This window comes from Heloderma suspectum, chromosome 7, assembly GCF_057233095.1.
Source record: "Heloderma suspectum isolate Gila_16-S chromosome 7, 16-S_ref, whole genome shotgun sequence".
Taxonomy (NCBI): domain Eukaryota; kingdom Metazoa; phylum Chordata; class Lepidosauria; order Squamata; family Helodermatidae; genus Heloderma; species Heloderma suspectum.
In genome coordinates, this window is record NC_139464.1 from 63,745,418 (window position 1) to 63,762,656 (window position 17,239).

At 42.3% G+C, this 17,239-nt stretch overlaps 1 protein-coding gene across 2 annotated transcripts in view; it reads right to left on the bottom strand.

Annotated features, from left to right (window-relative positions):
* NAV3 (neuron navigator 3) overlaps positions 1-17,239 on the bottom strand; it is a 351,861-nt gene that overhangs the window by 130,874 nt on the left and 203,748 nt on the right. For both annotated transcript variants that reach the window (XM_084810412.1, XM_084810411.1), the window contains exon 12: positions 6,482-6,601. In XM_084810412.1, the coding sequence (XP_084666538.1) occupies positions 6,482-6,601 (120 nt within the window). The remainder of the gene's footprint in view (positions 1-6,481; positions 6,602-17,239) is intronic.

Here is a 17,239-nt window from a genome sequence, read left to right on the forward strand (position 1 = left end):
GAGGATGAGATGGCTAGATAGCATCACCGATGCAATGAATATGAACTTGAGCACGCTCCGGGAGAGAGCGGAGGACAGGAAGGCCTGGCGTGCTATGGTCCATGGGGTCACGAAGAGTCGGACACGACTGAACAACTGAACAACAACAACAACAACATCAACAACAAATTCAAATATGACCCACAGAGACCAGATTTGCACAAAACCTTTATATAATTGAGCCCAAAGTTACTTAGCAAATGGTCAGACTCTATCTACAGTATTACAAATATAATTAAAGGCAGGCTATAGATCTGTTTTCTTCCCAGAATAACTAGTTGCAGTTAAACCAGAAAAAAATGCTTGCACTGCAGGTGTACTCAAGGCGCTGTGCCTAACTGAGGCAGCCTGCTGCTCTGCACGTATCGATAATTTCTGCTGTAATAATGGACCGCAAATGAATCTAACTCTTCTTAATCTTCCCTCAACAAGGATAATCGAAATTAAAAGGAAATTAAAACCTAGCCTCCAAGCAAATAATTTATAACCATGTAAAGGTAGACATGGGAGTGAAACAGAAATCAAGGAAACAAACCAAATGCCTCTGTCATTAACCATTTTTGTAGCACCAAGGCTCCAACGATTAGAATTCATGGGGTGGAAAGGGCACCAGTGGCAAACCTGTAAGCATCTGTTTAATGACCCTTCATTTTCATCCTCTATCACCATAACTCTTTTACGATTAAAAAAAAGTCTATATATAACAAGTTTAATTAAACAAAACCAGCAATGTTGTATTTTTTTAAAAAAATGCTGCTTAAGAAAATAGCTGTTTTTTTAAAAAAAGAATAAAAATAAAACAACTACTTTATTTGTCATTCAATAGCCACTAACTAAATGTATGTTGTCTGGACCAGAAATTGGTCAAGATGATGCCTTTGTCCTCTCGTTTCCAAGTGGATACCCAGAGATTTTAGAGACAGGAAGATACTAATTTCTTTGGAAACATTTGCTCGAAGCAACTGCTCTGTTTTTGTTTTTATGGACACGCTAGCCCTGCTTGCAGTTAAATCCATTCTTTTGTGGCTGTCTATCTAATGTCTATCTATAATGATATTCTATCTTAAGGAGCGCCTCCTTAAGATAGAAGACTATCTGCCTTCTGCTTTGCTCTCTCTTTTCATTGAAATGTCTTCACGTAATACAAATTGGGTTGTATTGGGTTAACAACTCAATCAGTTGAGTAGTTAAAGCACCCTAGTTCTTCTCTTACCAGTGATCAGTCTCAGCCCTCCTTTTCCAATCTCCAGCAACTAGAGGTAGTTCTACTCCACCTCCCTTCAGGGCCCTCTTCTTCCTTCTGTCTTCCAGGTCCCCATCTCTCTAAGCCAAGGGAAAGCAACCTGGAGCACTCCTGATGTTTTGGTCTACAACTCTAATCAGCCCCAGTCAGCATGGCCAATAGTCGGGGATTATGGGAACATCTGGAGGGCTCCAGGTTGTCTCCCCCTGTTATAAGCCACCTACCACTAAATCTCTCTGGGCTAGATGCCAGCTGCTTCACAATAAACCAATGCATCGTCTCTCAGTAACAGCAGTGACTAGGAGGGCAGAGAAAGAAAAACAGGGCAGCTCAAGCCAACGGGGACTTTTTATTTGCTGGGATGCAGCACTCTGCTCACCCAAAAGGAGCAGCTGTCCCGGTGTCTGAGAAACATCTCACTCTGGCAGCTTTTATTGTTGCCCTTCAAGCGTTTAAATAAAAACTGGACTGAGAAGCAGGGTGGGGGGTACTTTGTTATTCACAAGGAAGCACTGCTCTGTAAGACCAGACGTTGCCTCTAGAATAATATTGCTGAGGGAACAAGACACACAAGCAGTCCTTACCACCCTCAAGCATATACTACTGTAGCGAAATGCATGCAAACGGGGAACACACAAACAGCTCAGCAGCCAGTGTAAGTGCTGTCACAGTTGTAGAAACAGCTGTCAGCTGTATCCATTTACTGCCAGTTTCCATCTCACACTATAAAGGACTTTTATCTCTCCATCTCATGTGTGGAAAAGCAAGTTATTTTGAACTGGTGCAAATAGTTTGATGTTACTCAGATCTTTTGAATTCAGCGCCATCCAAGTTTAGAGGGCTAACATTCCTCTAGAATTGCTTCTGTCCTCCCCAACCTAGCGCCAGACATGTACTCCACGGGGGAGGATACAGACATCCTTGCATGCAGTCATACAAGTGACTGTGTATATCTATGATTTGGGATGCTATCCCAACACAGGCATTAGAATAGGAATAAAAGCATAATTGTACACTCAGCATTTTCTCCTTTTTTGAAACAGAAAGGATTATTGTTATTTATTTATTTATTTGATTTATTAACCACCCATCTGGCCAGCTACCCAGCCACTCTAGGCGGCGTACAGCACTAATAACAAGTTTACATAATCAGCTGAACAAAAAACCAAAAACCAAAAACAGCAAAACAACACCTCTCTGAAAGACCCTAATCCACCCCAAATGCCCACCTGAACAGCCAGGTTTTTAAAGCCTGGCGGAAGCTCATCAAAGAGGGGGTGTGGCGGCAGTCACTAGGGAGGGAATTTCACAGAGTGGGGGCCACCACAGAAAAGGCCCTGTCCCTAGTCCTCACCAGCCTAGCTGTCCTGGCTGATGGGAGAGACAGAAGGCCTATGGAGGCCTATCTCATTGAGCAGCATCCCTGGTGTTGTAGGAGGCGCTCCTTAAGATAGAATATCATTATATTAATTAATATATATTAATATTAGATATCATTCCAGATTTCGTTTTGATACTTTCTTTATGAGCAAGTACTTGGCTATTTCCCCTAGCATATTTTAAAATGCTGATTTTTTAAAAGTATTAATAAATTGAAAAAATAAGAACAGGAACACAATAGAACATCTTCAGTCCCTTCATAAAACAATGCAGAGGGAAACTTAATTAGAAGTCACCTCTACAAATACAGTGTGAATCAGTGAGGGTCCTCTGCCAGATGCATTGAAATAACCCATATTGGTTGGTCAAGGAGAAAGGCTTACATTGTCTAGGGATCAGATCTCTCTCTTGATCTTTGCATTTATAACCAGATATCACACCTAATCAGAAGGGCTTCTTCCACCACACTATGAAAATGAGTGGAACAGTCACAAGGTCCAGGAGCATTATTTTTTTTTTAACTTCAGGGACTATAGCATTCTTGCATGTTAAAATAAAATATTTTTTATTAGATGATGGATTTTTCTTTAAAATCACATTTTCTTCTAATCACTTGCATTGATTTTCCAGAATGGATATCCTAAGTAAGTGCAAACATATACATATACATTAGTATATTTTTAAAGCAATATGGTCTACAATTATTATTTAAGCCAGCAGTTGTTTATTTGCTCAGTCGCTTCCGACTCTTCGTGACTTCATGGACCAGCCCACGCCAGAGCTTCCTGTCAGCCGTCACCACCCCCAGCTCCCCCAAGGTCGAGCCCGTCACTTCCAGAATATCATCCATCCCTTGGTCGGCCCCTCTTCCTTTTGCCTTCCACTTTCCCTAGCATCAGCATCTTCTCCAGGGTATCCTGTCTTCTCATTATGTGGCCAAAGTGCTTCACTTTTGCCTTTAATATTCTTCCCTCAAGTGAGCAGTCTGGCTTTATTTCCTGGAGTATGGACTGGTTTGATCTTCTTGCAGTCCAAGGCACTCTCAGAATTTTCCTCCAGCACCACAGTTCAAAAGCATCTATCTTCCTTCGCTCAGCCTTCCTTATGGTCCATCTCTCGCAGCAATAGGTTACTACGGGGAATACCATTGCTTTAACTATGCGAACCTTTGTTGTCAGTGTGATGTCTCTGCTCTTCACTATTTTATCAAGATTTGTCATTGCTGTCCTCCCAAGAAATAAAAGTCTTCTGATTTCCTGGCTGCAGTCAGCATCTGCAGTAATCTTTGCGCCTAGAAATACAAAGTCTGTCACTGCCTCCACGTTTTCTCCCTCTATTTGCCAGTTATCAATCAAGCTGGTTGCCATAATCTTGGTTTTTTTGATGTTTAACTGCAACCCAGCTTTTGCACTTTCTTCTTTCACTTTCGTCATAAGGTTCCTCAGCAGTAAGATATCCAAAATACAAAATATTTATAATAAGCCTATCTGGATTAGTCTTTTTACAGCATAGCAGGAGCAGATGCAAAATAGTGTCAAGATTTATCGCACAATAAGCAAAGTGCAAGATAACTGGAAAAGAAGGCAAGCAATTGCTGAAAGATCTTAAAAATAACAGATGTTGGGGGGAAATCATAACAACTTAAAACTGATAAAAAAGCAATAACAATAAAAGCAGAATTGTATAAGCTAGATTGCTTTAGAGCAGCAGAGTCTTTAATTATGCTTTTCTAGAGATTTTGTGTCATCGTGACATATGCACTGAAGTTTGTTTGCTATTTAACCATTCGTAGTCCAAACAATGTGTAGACTGCATGAAATTAGAGGTATGGCAGCATCAAACTTTTATTTATGTATTATTACATTTATGTCCTTCCCTTTTTCCACGTGTGAGGAACCCAAGATGGCTTCCACGGTCCATTTTATCCTCACAACAATCCTGTGAGGTAGGTTAGGCTGAGAGTCAGTGACTGGCCCAATGTTGCCCAGTGAGCTTCATGGCCAAGTGACGACTAGAACCCGGATCTCTCAAGTCCCAGTCCAACACTCTAACCGCTACACCACAATGGCATGGTAAGTAATTCCAGATTTAACGTATTACGATTTAAGATATATGCACACTGATCCAGCCATGGGCATTACGCATACGGAGACACATTTCTGTGGGTGAAGCCTTTTTTCAAAATGTAGATCTTGCTATCAGCTGTCTGGGAGGAGCAGGTGCTTAAAATCAATCTTTCCTACTTTCCCTGATCGGTGGATTTTAGCTTCTTTAAAAAATTGTCTTTCATTTCAAATGCACAGGGTTTTAGCTTTGAAATATCATATGCAGCCCCAGCTGTTCTATAAGGAGCTTTCTTTCTCTCCCAGCTCCTCCCTGTGGTACAGAAAATCAGTAACATTTACAATTTGTAATCAAAGCTGAGTGTCAAAGGTCTACAAAAACATATATCTTTTGGAAAACACAAATATCCATTTTTGTATGAAATGGTTAGTTTACTAATGATGAGTTTTTCTTTTCACTGCTATGCTGCTATTGAGTGAGATTTATTAAAATACATCTATTGCATTCACACCCATAGAAGATGCTGAAGGAGTTAAAGCAAATAGCCAGTCTTTATACCAATGGACAACAGTACAGCGACCACTCTCTCACTAATGATCAAGAACTCACGGGGAGAGGGAAGGAACTGCCAACATGATGAGGCACAGATGGTCAACAGTGAAGTCTGGGCAGGCCGATAACGTTTACTGAATAGAGAGACAGTGTTAGGACTTAAACGCCACAATATCTCAGTGGTTTCAGTGTTAAAGGTGAACATTTTGAAAAGGCGTCGAGAGAGACGGTTCATCCATAAGAATTTGATGTCATTTTTCACATCCTCTTAAAACTCTCTTTTGCAGAAAAAAAACAAACATCATATTGCTAGTCAAATCCATCTTTTAAAGCAGATACCAGTAAGGACTCAAAGTAATCAAGTTCAGAAGCTGACCTAATAAACCATTCGTGGAATCAGGTCTCCTTTTGTTATTTTTAACAAACTACTAGTATGTTGACTGTGATCTGGCTGTGAAAACTCCACAGATTAGCCTGAACTGAGCCTGACACAACTGCCAATTCCTCTATGCAGGAACAGATGGTGCAAGAACTTGGGAAAGGCCTAAACTAGGAGTGGAAAAGCATTTTTAATGTGGAGTCTACAGTTCCAATTTTAAAGCTGGCCAGTGCACTGCACCCCACCTGCTCAAGCACAATCTCACGTGCATACATGGCTGAAGATAAAATAAAATATAACGTGAAAATGACAATACATGCAAGAGTCACTTTAAACTCTGTTCTGCTAAAACACCAATTTACCTCCAGTCACCATCTGGCACACAAGAACAAAATTAATCTAAGTACTGGCATTGCACATTTTATTAGGCATCATTTTCTAGGATCCCATTTGTTTCTTTTATGGTTAAAAACACAAGTGCTTACAGCAGTTGAGAAACCATAACTTTTCCAACCCTCTTCGTTGTTACTGTCTGTGATATAAGAGGTTTGGTTGGGGGATCATATCTTTGCTTTTCTCCTAACCAGGCCAGACCTGGCAAGGAATAACAGGACCCTGTACATTCCAATCCCCAACCCTAATTTGGCCTCTGCATCTATGGTCATTATTTATAAATTCTGCCTACCTGCTCACTACGAATCCACACATTTTGTATTTATACAAAAATGTTAGGGCTTGATTTGGAGAACTCCACCAGCATTCCAAAGACTTTGGTAATAATGTGATGTTCTTTCCTTTTAGACAGAAAATCAAAGAGGTGTTACCTGTCTGCATCCACAGTCACATCATGGACCCCTCTTTGAATGACATCTCGTGAGGCAGCTATGTCTGGTATTCGGTTCAAGCTTCTTGTATACAGGTTGAGCCCTCCATCTGTCATGTAACTGAAAATAAACATAAAACAAATCATAAGAACATTATACCACCTGATGCTACTTATTTATATTGTACAGTCAATGTAGCTCTGTTGCAGAGCTAAAGAAAGAGATGAGAGCTTTTTGTTCTGCACAACTTATATCCTAATGCAGGGGGTTGCAAACTTTGTCAGAGCAAATCTCTCTAAAGGCCAAACTAGATGGGATGTGATAGCTCTGTGAATGCTGGGATCTCCCATGGTTTTTAAAATGTTAATAGCGGTCAGTACCACTGGAAGTTGGCGTTCTGATGTCAGTGGGGTGGTGAATCCACTCCGGATTTCAGTCAGAACCAGTCAGAACTCTTAAGGAGCTATCCGAGGTGGGGAAGCACTTTGGATAGCTCCTTTAGAATTCTGATTGATTCTGGCTGAAACTCAGAGTGGATTCATCACCCCACTGACGTTGGAGGCACCAGCCTCCACTGGTCAGTACAGATATCTGTAGTTCAGTGGCAGAGCACAGGCTCTAGCTGTGGCACATTTCCCCCTGCATTGTTTTCCCTATTAATTCACACCCCAAAGCTGCTATTTGCTCCATGGGGCCAAACAAACAGGTACCTGTATCATACATGGTGCAGGGAGAGAGTTAGGCTTTTATCACCACAGCTTGCTATTAACACTTCTTCTTTTTTTTAAGTGGGAGGTTTCACGTCATGTCTAGTTTGGTCCTAAGTCAGGAGAACAACTGTTTCAGTTTTGCTGTAGCAAGACAAGGAAGGATGGTCTAAGAAGATGTATGCGTCTTCTATATAAGAAATGGATTGGCACAGAGAACTGTACCCCTGCACTCTTGCTGCACCTGCAAAAATACTGTAAAACATCGTCAACACCAACTGCAGATAACTAGGAGTTGTTCTGAACTGCTCATATGTCAAGTGGCACAATTCTTATATGGGGAATCACTTGCTTGGAAATGCACCCTTCTGAAAATGGAAGCCCTTGTCATAGTTTGCCAGCACAGAGAAAAGGTTTCAAAACAAATTTCCCATTTGAGATAAAGAGCTTTACTGTGGGGTATGATTTTCAGATGGAAGTACCTTCATGTGATCAATTCCCATGCGAAAACGGAAGTGGAACAATTCTGTGAGAGTTCCAGCTAAGCAAGTACAATGCTGGGGGGGCGGGGGGGAGGCAACGGAGTCTATGCTGGAGACTCCATTTATGTACTTGCTGATCTTCGGATATCAGATATCTGAGAATCAGGTGCCAGTAAAAGGAAGGAGCAGGGCCAACTGGGCCCACAGCATGACTGTCAATTTCTGGGAGAAGGGTTAAAATGTTGCTCTATTACTTTTTTTCATTTTAACATGTACACACAGTTGCCAACAATCAAAACAAGAAGTGAAACACTGACTCCCCTGATTAGCATTGCTCCTCCTGGCCTAATTACATTTGACTTATATAGGCAGAGGCAGGCAAAGGACCATATCTCATTAGCAGAACACATGCTTTGTATGCAAACAGTCTTAGGTTCAATCCCTAGAATCAGGGCCAGCTCTGCCATTAGGCAGAGTGGGGTAGCTCCCTCAGGCAGCAAATTTTAGTTATCATGAAAGGGAAGAAAATTGTTAGTTATTTAATTGGTTGTTACTGTATTTTTACTGTCAGGGATGGGGAGTGCTACTTGTGGGATTTTCTGTCTCTTGTACCAAAATAACTTGGCTGTCTTTGTCTATGCAACTTGCCTTTGATGAGTGGGGTGCTCCATTTATGTATGTATGTATTTTCTATACTGCCCAATAGCTGAAGCTCTCTGGGCAGTTAACAAAAATTAAAACCACCAGTATAGCATAAAACTATATAAAATATTAAAGCTTAAAACTACAATATAAAGTAGGGCTGGAATAAAACCTACAGAGATTTAAAATGCAGATTTAAAACAGCATTTGCTGTTCCACCTCAGGCAGCGAAATAATAAAAGTAATAATAACAACAACAACAACAACAACAACAACAACAATAATAATAAACATTTCTATACCATCCAATAGCCAAACCTCTCTGGGTGGTTTACAAAAATTAAAAACATTAAAAATACAGTATACAGAGCTTAAAAACCATTTACATAAAACACACACGAACAGACAATATACACAAGAGAACATATATCTAAAACAATTCAAATAAGCAATCTCAAGCAAGCAACCATAGCCATAAAATAATCCAGGATCAATTAAAACTTATCATATGCTGCCGAATGCCTGGGAGAAGAGCTGATCAGCCCAATGTCTTGGGGTGATCCTGCCTGGTATCAACAGGTAGGGCTAGGGCTGTTTGAAACCTTGGAGAGATTCTACCAATCAGTGTAGACAATATTGAAATATATGGATCAATAGTCTGACATAATATAAAGATTATAGATTAAAATTCTTACCCATGTGAGTGGTCCATACATGCTCTGTAAATGCACGTACAATTCATGGATAACATTAGCACACCAGTGGCTGAATGCCTGGGTGGGTGTGTTGCATATAAAACTTTACACAAATGGACCACTGCATGTGGTAAGTGCATTTTAGTATAACAGAGTGGATATGAAATGCAGAGGGGCTTTATCTATGGGCCCCATCTCATATAGATTGGGCCCTAGTCATAAACTGAGGAGTCAGGAAAGTGCTTCCTTGGGAACTCTAGACAGATTTGAAAAACTGATAGGAGTTCAGCTATCACAGAGTGGTAATGTGCTTAACTTAGCATTAACTGTATCACCTTATTTGGTGTTTATTGTTGTCTGGATTGGCCCTTACAAGCAATTCATTTGTTATCAGTCTTATTCATGAGATCAGCTGTGTGAGTGAAATGGATACCAGTTTGCCCATTTATTTATTTTATTTATTTATTGCATTTATATCCCGCCATTTTTCCTCTTTAAGAAACCCCAGGCGGCATACATAATCCTCCTCCTCTCCATTTTATCCTCACAACAACAACCCTGTGAGGTGGGTTGGGCTGAGAGTCTATGACTGGCCCAAAGTCACCCAGTGAGCTTCCATGAAGTCAGATCCAGAGAGCTGGTATACACAGACTGAGACTTTCCAATGGACACCCATGCACTAGAATAACTTCTAGAAGTTTAACATGAATTTGCCTTCTGTGGAATACAAGATAATTTCATAAAGTTATATTGTGTGATGCATTCTTCTGGGGAAGGAGCTCTGAACTGCAACCTATATTTCTGTAGAATTACAGACTAAAGAATGTGTAGGAGAAAATGAAGGAGAACAGCATATATCCCAGACTTCAAGGTATTTTGATTCTTTTGTGGGTAGATGCATTAGTAGAGAGGCTGAACATATGAAACAGACCTCTCTCATATTAATTCCTAATTACTGCTGGATTCTCAACCACAAGTGTTTAAAGTCATTAAAGTGGGAATGAAAGAGGAAAAAGAGATAAGACTTGGCATGCCTGAATAAAGCATGAATTTTCAGTGCTTATTATTCATTTTTCTTTTTCTTTTAAAAAAACACACACCCCAGAAATTATATTTAAATGTTCTGGCCAAGAGCACTGCTGCTTGCTGCTATTTACCAAGTCATTCTCATTACAGATGTCAAGAAAAGACAGCTTAATTTATTATCTAAGGTGATTGATTGATTGATTAATACATTTTAATTCAAGCAATACAAAAAGACCCAGTCACAAGCTAAATATTGTTTACAAATATTTGTAAACAAAATCAGCAGATATCCTAAGAACAGAACCATACTGGATCAGGCCAAAGGCTTATCTAGTCCAGCATTCTATTCCCACAGCGGTCAACCAGAGCCCAGAAGTAGAACATGAGTATAATAGTACCCACTCACTCAATTTCACCACCAGCTGGTATTGAGAGGCATACTGCCTCTGATACTGGAGGTAATATATAGATATGTGATCTATATTAAGATCATACTCAGCGGCCCTTCTCCATGAGCCCCTGCCAAAGGAAGTGAGGCAAGTGGCTACTAGGGGGAGGGCATTTTCTGCTGTGGCTCCCCAGCTGTGGAACGCGCTCCCTAGTGAGGTTCGCCTGGCACCTACATTGGATTCTTTCCGGCGCCAGGTGAAGACCTTTCTATTTTCCCAGGCATTTTAGCATTTTAGCCTTCTAGACTTTTAGCTTTGCTGTTTTAAATCTGTATTTTAAATTACTGCACTGCTGCTAGGTTTTATTCTGGTTGTATTGTTATACTGTGGTTTTAATGTTTTATATATTTTATATTGTTTTATTGTGTGCTCCTTGGTTTTAATTTTTGTGAACCGCCCAGAGAGGTTGGGGTATTGGGTGGTATAGAAATGAAATAAATAAAATAATCAAAATAAATAAAAATGTGATTAGTAGCCATTGAAAGCTTTGTCTTCACATTGCTTTGAACATTTTACAAGAGCCATTCAGGGAGCAATCCTATGGCTGCTAGTCAGTGGCTAGATGGCCATAAGATATGTTGGTTTCCGGGAACTGATCTCAATAGGGATGTACAAAAGTTCCGCTACGGATCTCAGGGAGGCCGAATGCCAGCGCATTTGGCCCCCCAAAATCGGTGGCGGAATGGCCCGCCACCCCCTGCCACCCCTGGGATGGGACTTACCTTGGGCGGATCTTCCTGGCAGCAGCGGCTCCGGCGGCGGTTTGGCGGTGGCGGCTGCGGTGGCCGGTCTTCCGACCGGCTGCCGCCACCGCCATTTCCAGGGTAAAAAAACCCAAAAAACAAAAAAACATGATAGGCTACATAAAGATTTACGTAGCCTATCACGGCTAGATTTTAAAAAAACACCATGATAGGCTACGTAAATATTTACGTAGCCTATCACGGCTTATTAAAACAAAAACAAAAAAAACGCACGTACGCCATTTGCGTTCCTTATTTTGGCACGTCTTAGTCTACGCAAATATTTACGTAGACTAAGATGGCGAAAATAAGGGGAACACAAATAGCGTAGATGCTACGCTATTTGCGTTCTCCTTATTTTCGCCGTCTTAGTCTACGTAAATGTTTACGTAGACTAAGACGTGCCAAAATAAGGAACGCAAATGGCGACGGCCATGGCCACCGCCATTTGCGTACGCGCTTTTTTTTGTTGATTTTTTTTAATCAGTCATGATAGGCTACGTAAACATTTACGTAGCCTATCACTGCTGACTGCAGGGACGCAAACGGCGGTGGCTACGGCCGCCACCATTTGCGTCCCTGCTAGCCAGCGGCCGGATGTCCGTCTGCTGGCGGAGCTGGCCGGCAGCTCCGCAGAATCGCTGCGGAGCACAGCCGGCCGGCCAGGATTCCGGAGGGGGGAGGAACGGAGCGCCTCCCCCCCCCAGCAAGGATTCCGGGGGGAGGGACGGAATGCCTCCCCCCCCCACCATCAGCATAATCCCTGAAAGGTAAGTGATTTTTGTACATCCCTAGATCTCAGAGCCCGTGCTCCAAGGTTGGTTCCTGGAGAACCGACCTTCCTGCCCTCCCGCGCTGTCTCACAGGCAGCGCGGAACAGCCCTGCACTCCATGCTTGAAAGAAGAGCACGGAGCAGAGAAAATGGGGCATTCTGGGGGTGTTCCAGGGTGGGGAAGGTGGAAATGCTGGTATGACACATCTTATATGTTGTCTGGCAGCTGCTTCCCTGCTCCGCCTTCCCGCGGCTAGACAACCGAAATCAGCTGTCTGGTTGCAAATGCAGGTGGCTGAAGCATGGAGGGGACAATCCCCTCTGTGCTTCTCCTGCCCTGCATTGGATAGGCAGTCGCCCCCAAGTTTGGAGGCAGCTTCCTATCCCCATAGGATTGTGCCCTCAGTTGCATAGAAGCATATGGTCTTTATACTAGGGATGTCCGACACTGGGAAATCCATTCCGTTTAAGCCTGATGGATTTCTATAGCATTTCTGGTCTGATAAGTGGGGATGGACTGCACTGGATTTTTTCCCCGGATTCCAGGAAAATTTTGTGCATCCCCCCCCACTGGGTTCTGCCATTTGGGCAAATTGCAATTTGCGCAATTGTTTTATTCTTTTGGATCTTGAAATGTGTGCAAATGGTGTTGTAATTTTTTTTAAAAAAATGTATTGCCACTCTTGTGCAACTGTGCAAGATTGCCGGTCCACCTGTCTATTATGTAGCCCCACAGAGGCCTATTCCCCATAATATCCTTGTCAGTGTCATCCTCTACATTCATTACTTCCTTTAGCCCAGCAGGCCCATATTGCATAATGGTTAAAAAACTTATCAATCCCCCCCCCCCACACACACACCTTTCTTCACTCAGAGTTGCCCACAGTTCTCCGAAGTCTTAAAAATCCACTTTTGTAGGGTGTTTGCTTATATCTGCCTGAGTTGTGATAAATGTTCTGGACATGGACTCATAATATACCTAAACTAAAAACACAATCTACACATCCACAGAATCTTGTTTTACTTTCCAAGCTAAAAGAGAACTTCTGGGGGAAACTATATTTGACTTATAATTACATTTGAGCATTATGTGCTAGGCAAATTTATATTCCAAACCAGGTAATTATGAACTTGTTGAAATATCACCATTAAACATCTATAGCAATTTGTGCCATTGGTTATCTACTGCCCTGCTTTTTCAACACAACTCAGTCCTGAATTGGTGTGAACATATGTTGATTACAAGGGTCATTGATCTCTATGTCCATGTCAGCATTCCCTTCTCATCTGATTCTCAGAACATTTTTGAGTTCCTTTTGACACGCTGTGCTGGCCGTGAAAACATCACATAAACCATTGAGCAGTCTCAGTTTGGTTCTTTACCCTTCTGTATTGAAACTCAGCATGTCAGCTCTAGGAATGGTCTTCTCCTTTGATGCTAAGCAGCCAGTTTACTAATGTCAGGTCATATAAGGCATGATGCAAGAGATCCACCATTAGGACCAATCATAGTTTGAAAAACCTATTCCTCCCTTAGTTTTCCCTGATGTGAATTGCCCCTTGCTTTCACTCCCACTGAGTAATGAGGAAACTCCTGACTCCTTGCTGTGCAATCCACTCTTTATTCAGAATAAAACTCTTTATTCAGCTAATAGCACCTCTTCACCTTTGAACTGACTACAAAAGCTAAGAGCTATCCTCTAGGCCTAATTAGCAAAATAAATCTTTTGGTAAGAGACCTACTGGAAGCAGGGCAGTTGCCTTTCATCTGAAATGGACAGGTTTCCTGCCATGCTTGGATGGCTCTTTCTGGACTCCTCCTTTCAGGGAGGTTCCTGCTGGCCGAACTTCTGATGGACAGCCAATCGGGTGGGACACTTCCCACCTCCTCTCAGCTCCATCCACTTAACTCTGTGGCAAGCTCTGACATCTGCCAATACCGATGCTTCCTCCCCCTCCAAAAGGGGCCAGGTTCCCATGGGAGGCGCGGGGGAGATGGTCTCTGAGCCTGGCCCTCCTCCTCGATAATACCCTGGGAAGGTTCTTCACTAACTCTTGGGGAGTCTTGGGAAATTTCCTTCCCCACACCCTGTCTCTGCTGGGCTTCTTCTAGCTCTGTCACAAATTTGAATCAGAGTCCAAAACCAAACCAGAGGGTCTGGGCTCAATCCTGATGCTCTGGTATCAATCTGACAGGCAGATATATGCATGCCTATAAGAAAAGGATTTTTTTTTTTGCCCAACATGAAAAATACCTGCCAGATATGAAACAGCAACAACTAGAGGAAATATTAAATACAGCAAAATAAAAAGTTTGGCTTAAGCAATAAGACATTTCAGTCTCAACCATTCCATTGAATTAACATCTGTATAGCCCTATGTTCCCCTTCATGGATCACTGCCTTGTTGTGGCAAAGGGGCTTGCGTAACTCAGTGAAGCCATAAGCTATGCCGTGCAGGGCCATGCAAGACGGACAGGTCATGGCAGAGAGTTCTGACAAAATGTGGTCCACTGGAGAAGGAAATGGCAACCCACTCCAGTATTCTTGCCAAGAAAACCCCATGGAACGTATCACAAGGCTAAAAGATATGATGCCAGAAGATGAGCCCCTCAGGTCGGAAGGTGTCTAACTACTGGGGAAGAGCAGAGGGTATTTCCAAGTAGTGCCAGAAAGAGTGAAGCGGCTGGGCCAAAGCTGAAAGGACACTCAGCTGTGGATGTGTCTGGTGGTGAAAAGAAAATCCGATGCTGTAAAGAACAATATTGTTTAGGAACCTGGAATGTCAGATCAATGAATCAAGGTAAGCTGGAGGTGGTCAAACATGAGATGACAAGATTGAACATCGACATCTTGGGAATCAGCGAACTAAAATGGACAGGCATGGGTGAATTTAATTCAGGTGACCATCATATCTACTACTGTGGGCAAAAATCCCTTAGAAGAAATGGAGTAGCACTCATAGTCAACAAAAGGGTGGGAAAAGCAGTACTGGGGTACAATCTTAAAAACGACAGAATGATCTCAGTACGAATCCAAGGCAAACCATTCAACATCACAGTAATTCAAGTCTATGGCCCAACCACTGAGGCCGAAGAAGCTGAGGTTGATCGGTTCTATGAAGACCTACAACACCTTCTAGAACTAACACCAAAAAAGATGTCCTCTTCATCATAGGGGATTGGAATGCTAAAGTAGGAAGTCAAGAAATCACCGGGGTAACAGGCAGGCATGGCCTTGGTGTACAAAATGAGGCAGGACAAAAGCTAATAGAGTTTTGCCAAGAGAACATGCTGATCATAGCAAACACTCTTTTCCAACAGCACAACAGGCGACTCTACACATGGATATCACCACATCGTCAATATCGAAATCAGATTGATTATGTCCTTTGCAGCCAAAGATGCAGAGACTGACTGGCTCTATACAGTCAGTCAAAACAAGACCTGGAGCTGACTGTGGCTCAGATCATGAGCTTCTTGTTGCAAAATTTCAGCTTAAATTGAAGAACGTAGGGAAAACCACTAAACCATTCAGGTATGACCTAAATCATATCCCTTCTGAATATACAGTGGAGGTGAGGAATAGATTTCAGGGATTAGACCTGATAGACAGAGCGCCTGAGGAACTATGGACGGAGGTCCATAACATTGTTCAGGAGGTAGCAACGAAATCCACCCCAAAGAAGAAGAAATGCAAGAAAGCCAAGTGGCTGTCTGATGAGGCTTTACAAGTAGCTGAGGAAAGAAGGGAAGCAAAAAGCAAGGGAGAAAGGAGAAGATATATCCAACTGAATGCAGAGTTCCAGAGAATAGCAAGGAGAGACAAGAAGGCCTTCTTTAATGAACAATGCAAAGAAATCGAGGAAAACAACAGACTGGGAAAGACTAGAGATCTCTTCAAGAAAATTGGAGATCTCAAGGGAACATTTTGTGCCAAGACGGGCATGATAAAGGACAAAGAAGGCAGGGACCTAACAGAAGCAGATGAGATTAAGAAGAGGTGGAAAGAATACGCAGAAGAACTATACAGGAAAGATCTGAATGTCCCTGATAGCCTTGATAGTGCGGTCACTGAACTTGAGCTGGACATCCTAGAGAGTGAAGTCAAGCGGGCCTTAGGAAGCATTAGTAACAACAAAGCTAGCGGAGAAGACAGTATTCCAGCTGAGCTATTTAAAATCCTACAAGATGATGCTGTTAAAGTGCTTCATTCAATATGCCAACAAATTTGGAACACTCAACAATGGCCGCAAGACTGGAAAAGGTCAGTTTACATTCCAATTCCAAAGAAGGGAAATGCCAAACAGTGTTCAAACTACCGCACAACTGCGCTCATTTCACATGCCAGCAAGGTGATGCTCAAAATCCTACAAGCTAGGCTTCAGCAGTATGCGAACCGAGAACTACCGGAAGTACAAGCTGGGTTTCGAAGAGGCAGAGGAACTAGAGATCAAATCGCCAACATTCACTGGATCATGGAGAAAGCAAGAGAATTCCAGAAAAACGTCTATTTCTGCTTCATTGACTACGCTAAAGCCTTTGATTGTGTGGATCACAATAAACTGTGGCAAATTCTTAACGTGATGGGAGTACCAGACCACCTTACCTGTCTCCTGAGAAACCTGTACGAGGGTCAAGAAGGAACAGTAAGAACCAGACATGGAACAACCGAGTGGTTCAAAATTTGGAAAGGAGTACAACAAGGCTGAATATTGTCACCCTGCTTATTTAACTTATATGCAGAGTACATCATGAGAAACGCCAGGTTGGATGAATCACAGGTTGGAATTAAGATTCTGGGAGAATTATCAACAACCTCCGATATGCAGACAATACCACCCTAATGGCAGAAAGCGAAGAGGATCTAAAGAGCCTCTTGTTGAGGGTGAAAGAGGAGAGTGCAAAAGCTGGTTTGAAACTCAACGTTAAAAAAACTAAGATCATGGCATCTGGCCCCATCACTTCCTGGCATATAGAAGGGGAAGAAATGGAAGTAGTGACAGATTTTACTTTCTTGGGCTCCAAGATCACTGCAGATGGTGACTGTAGCCATGAAATTAAAAGATGCTTGCTCCTTGGGAGGAAAGCTATGGCAAACCTAGGCAGCATAGTAAGAAGCAGAGACGTCACCTTGCCGACAAAGGTCCGTCTAATCAAAGCTATGGTTTTCCCAGTAGTAATGTATGGCTGTGAGAGCTGGACTATAAGGAAGGCTGAGTGCCGAAGAATTGATGCTTTCG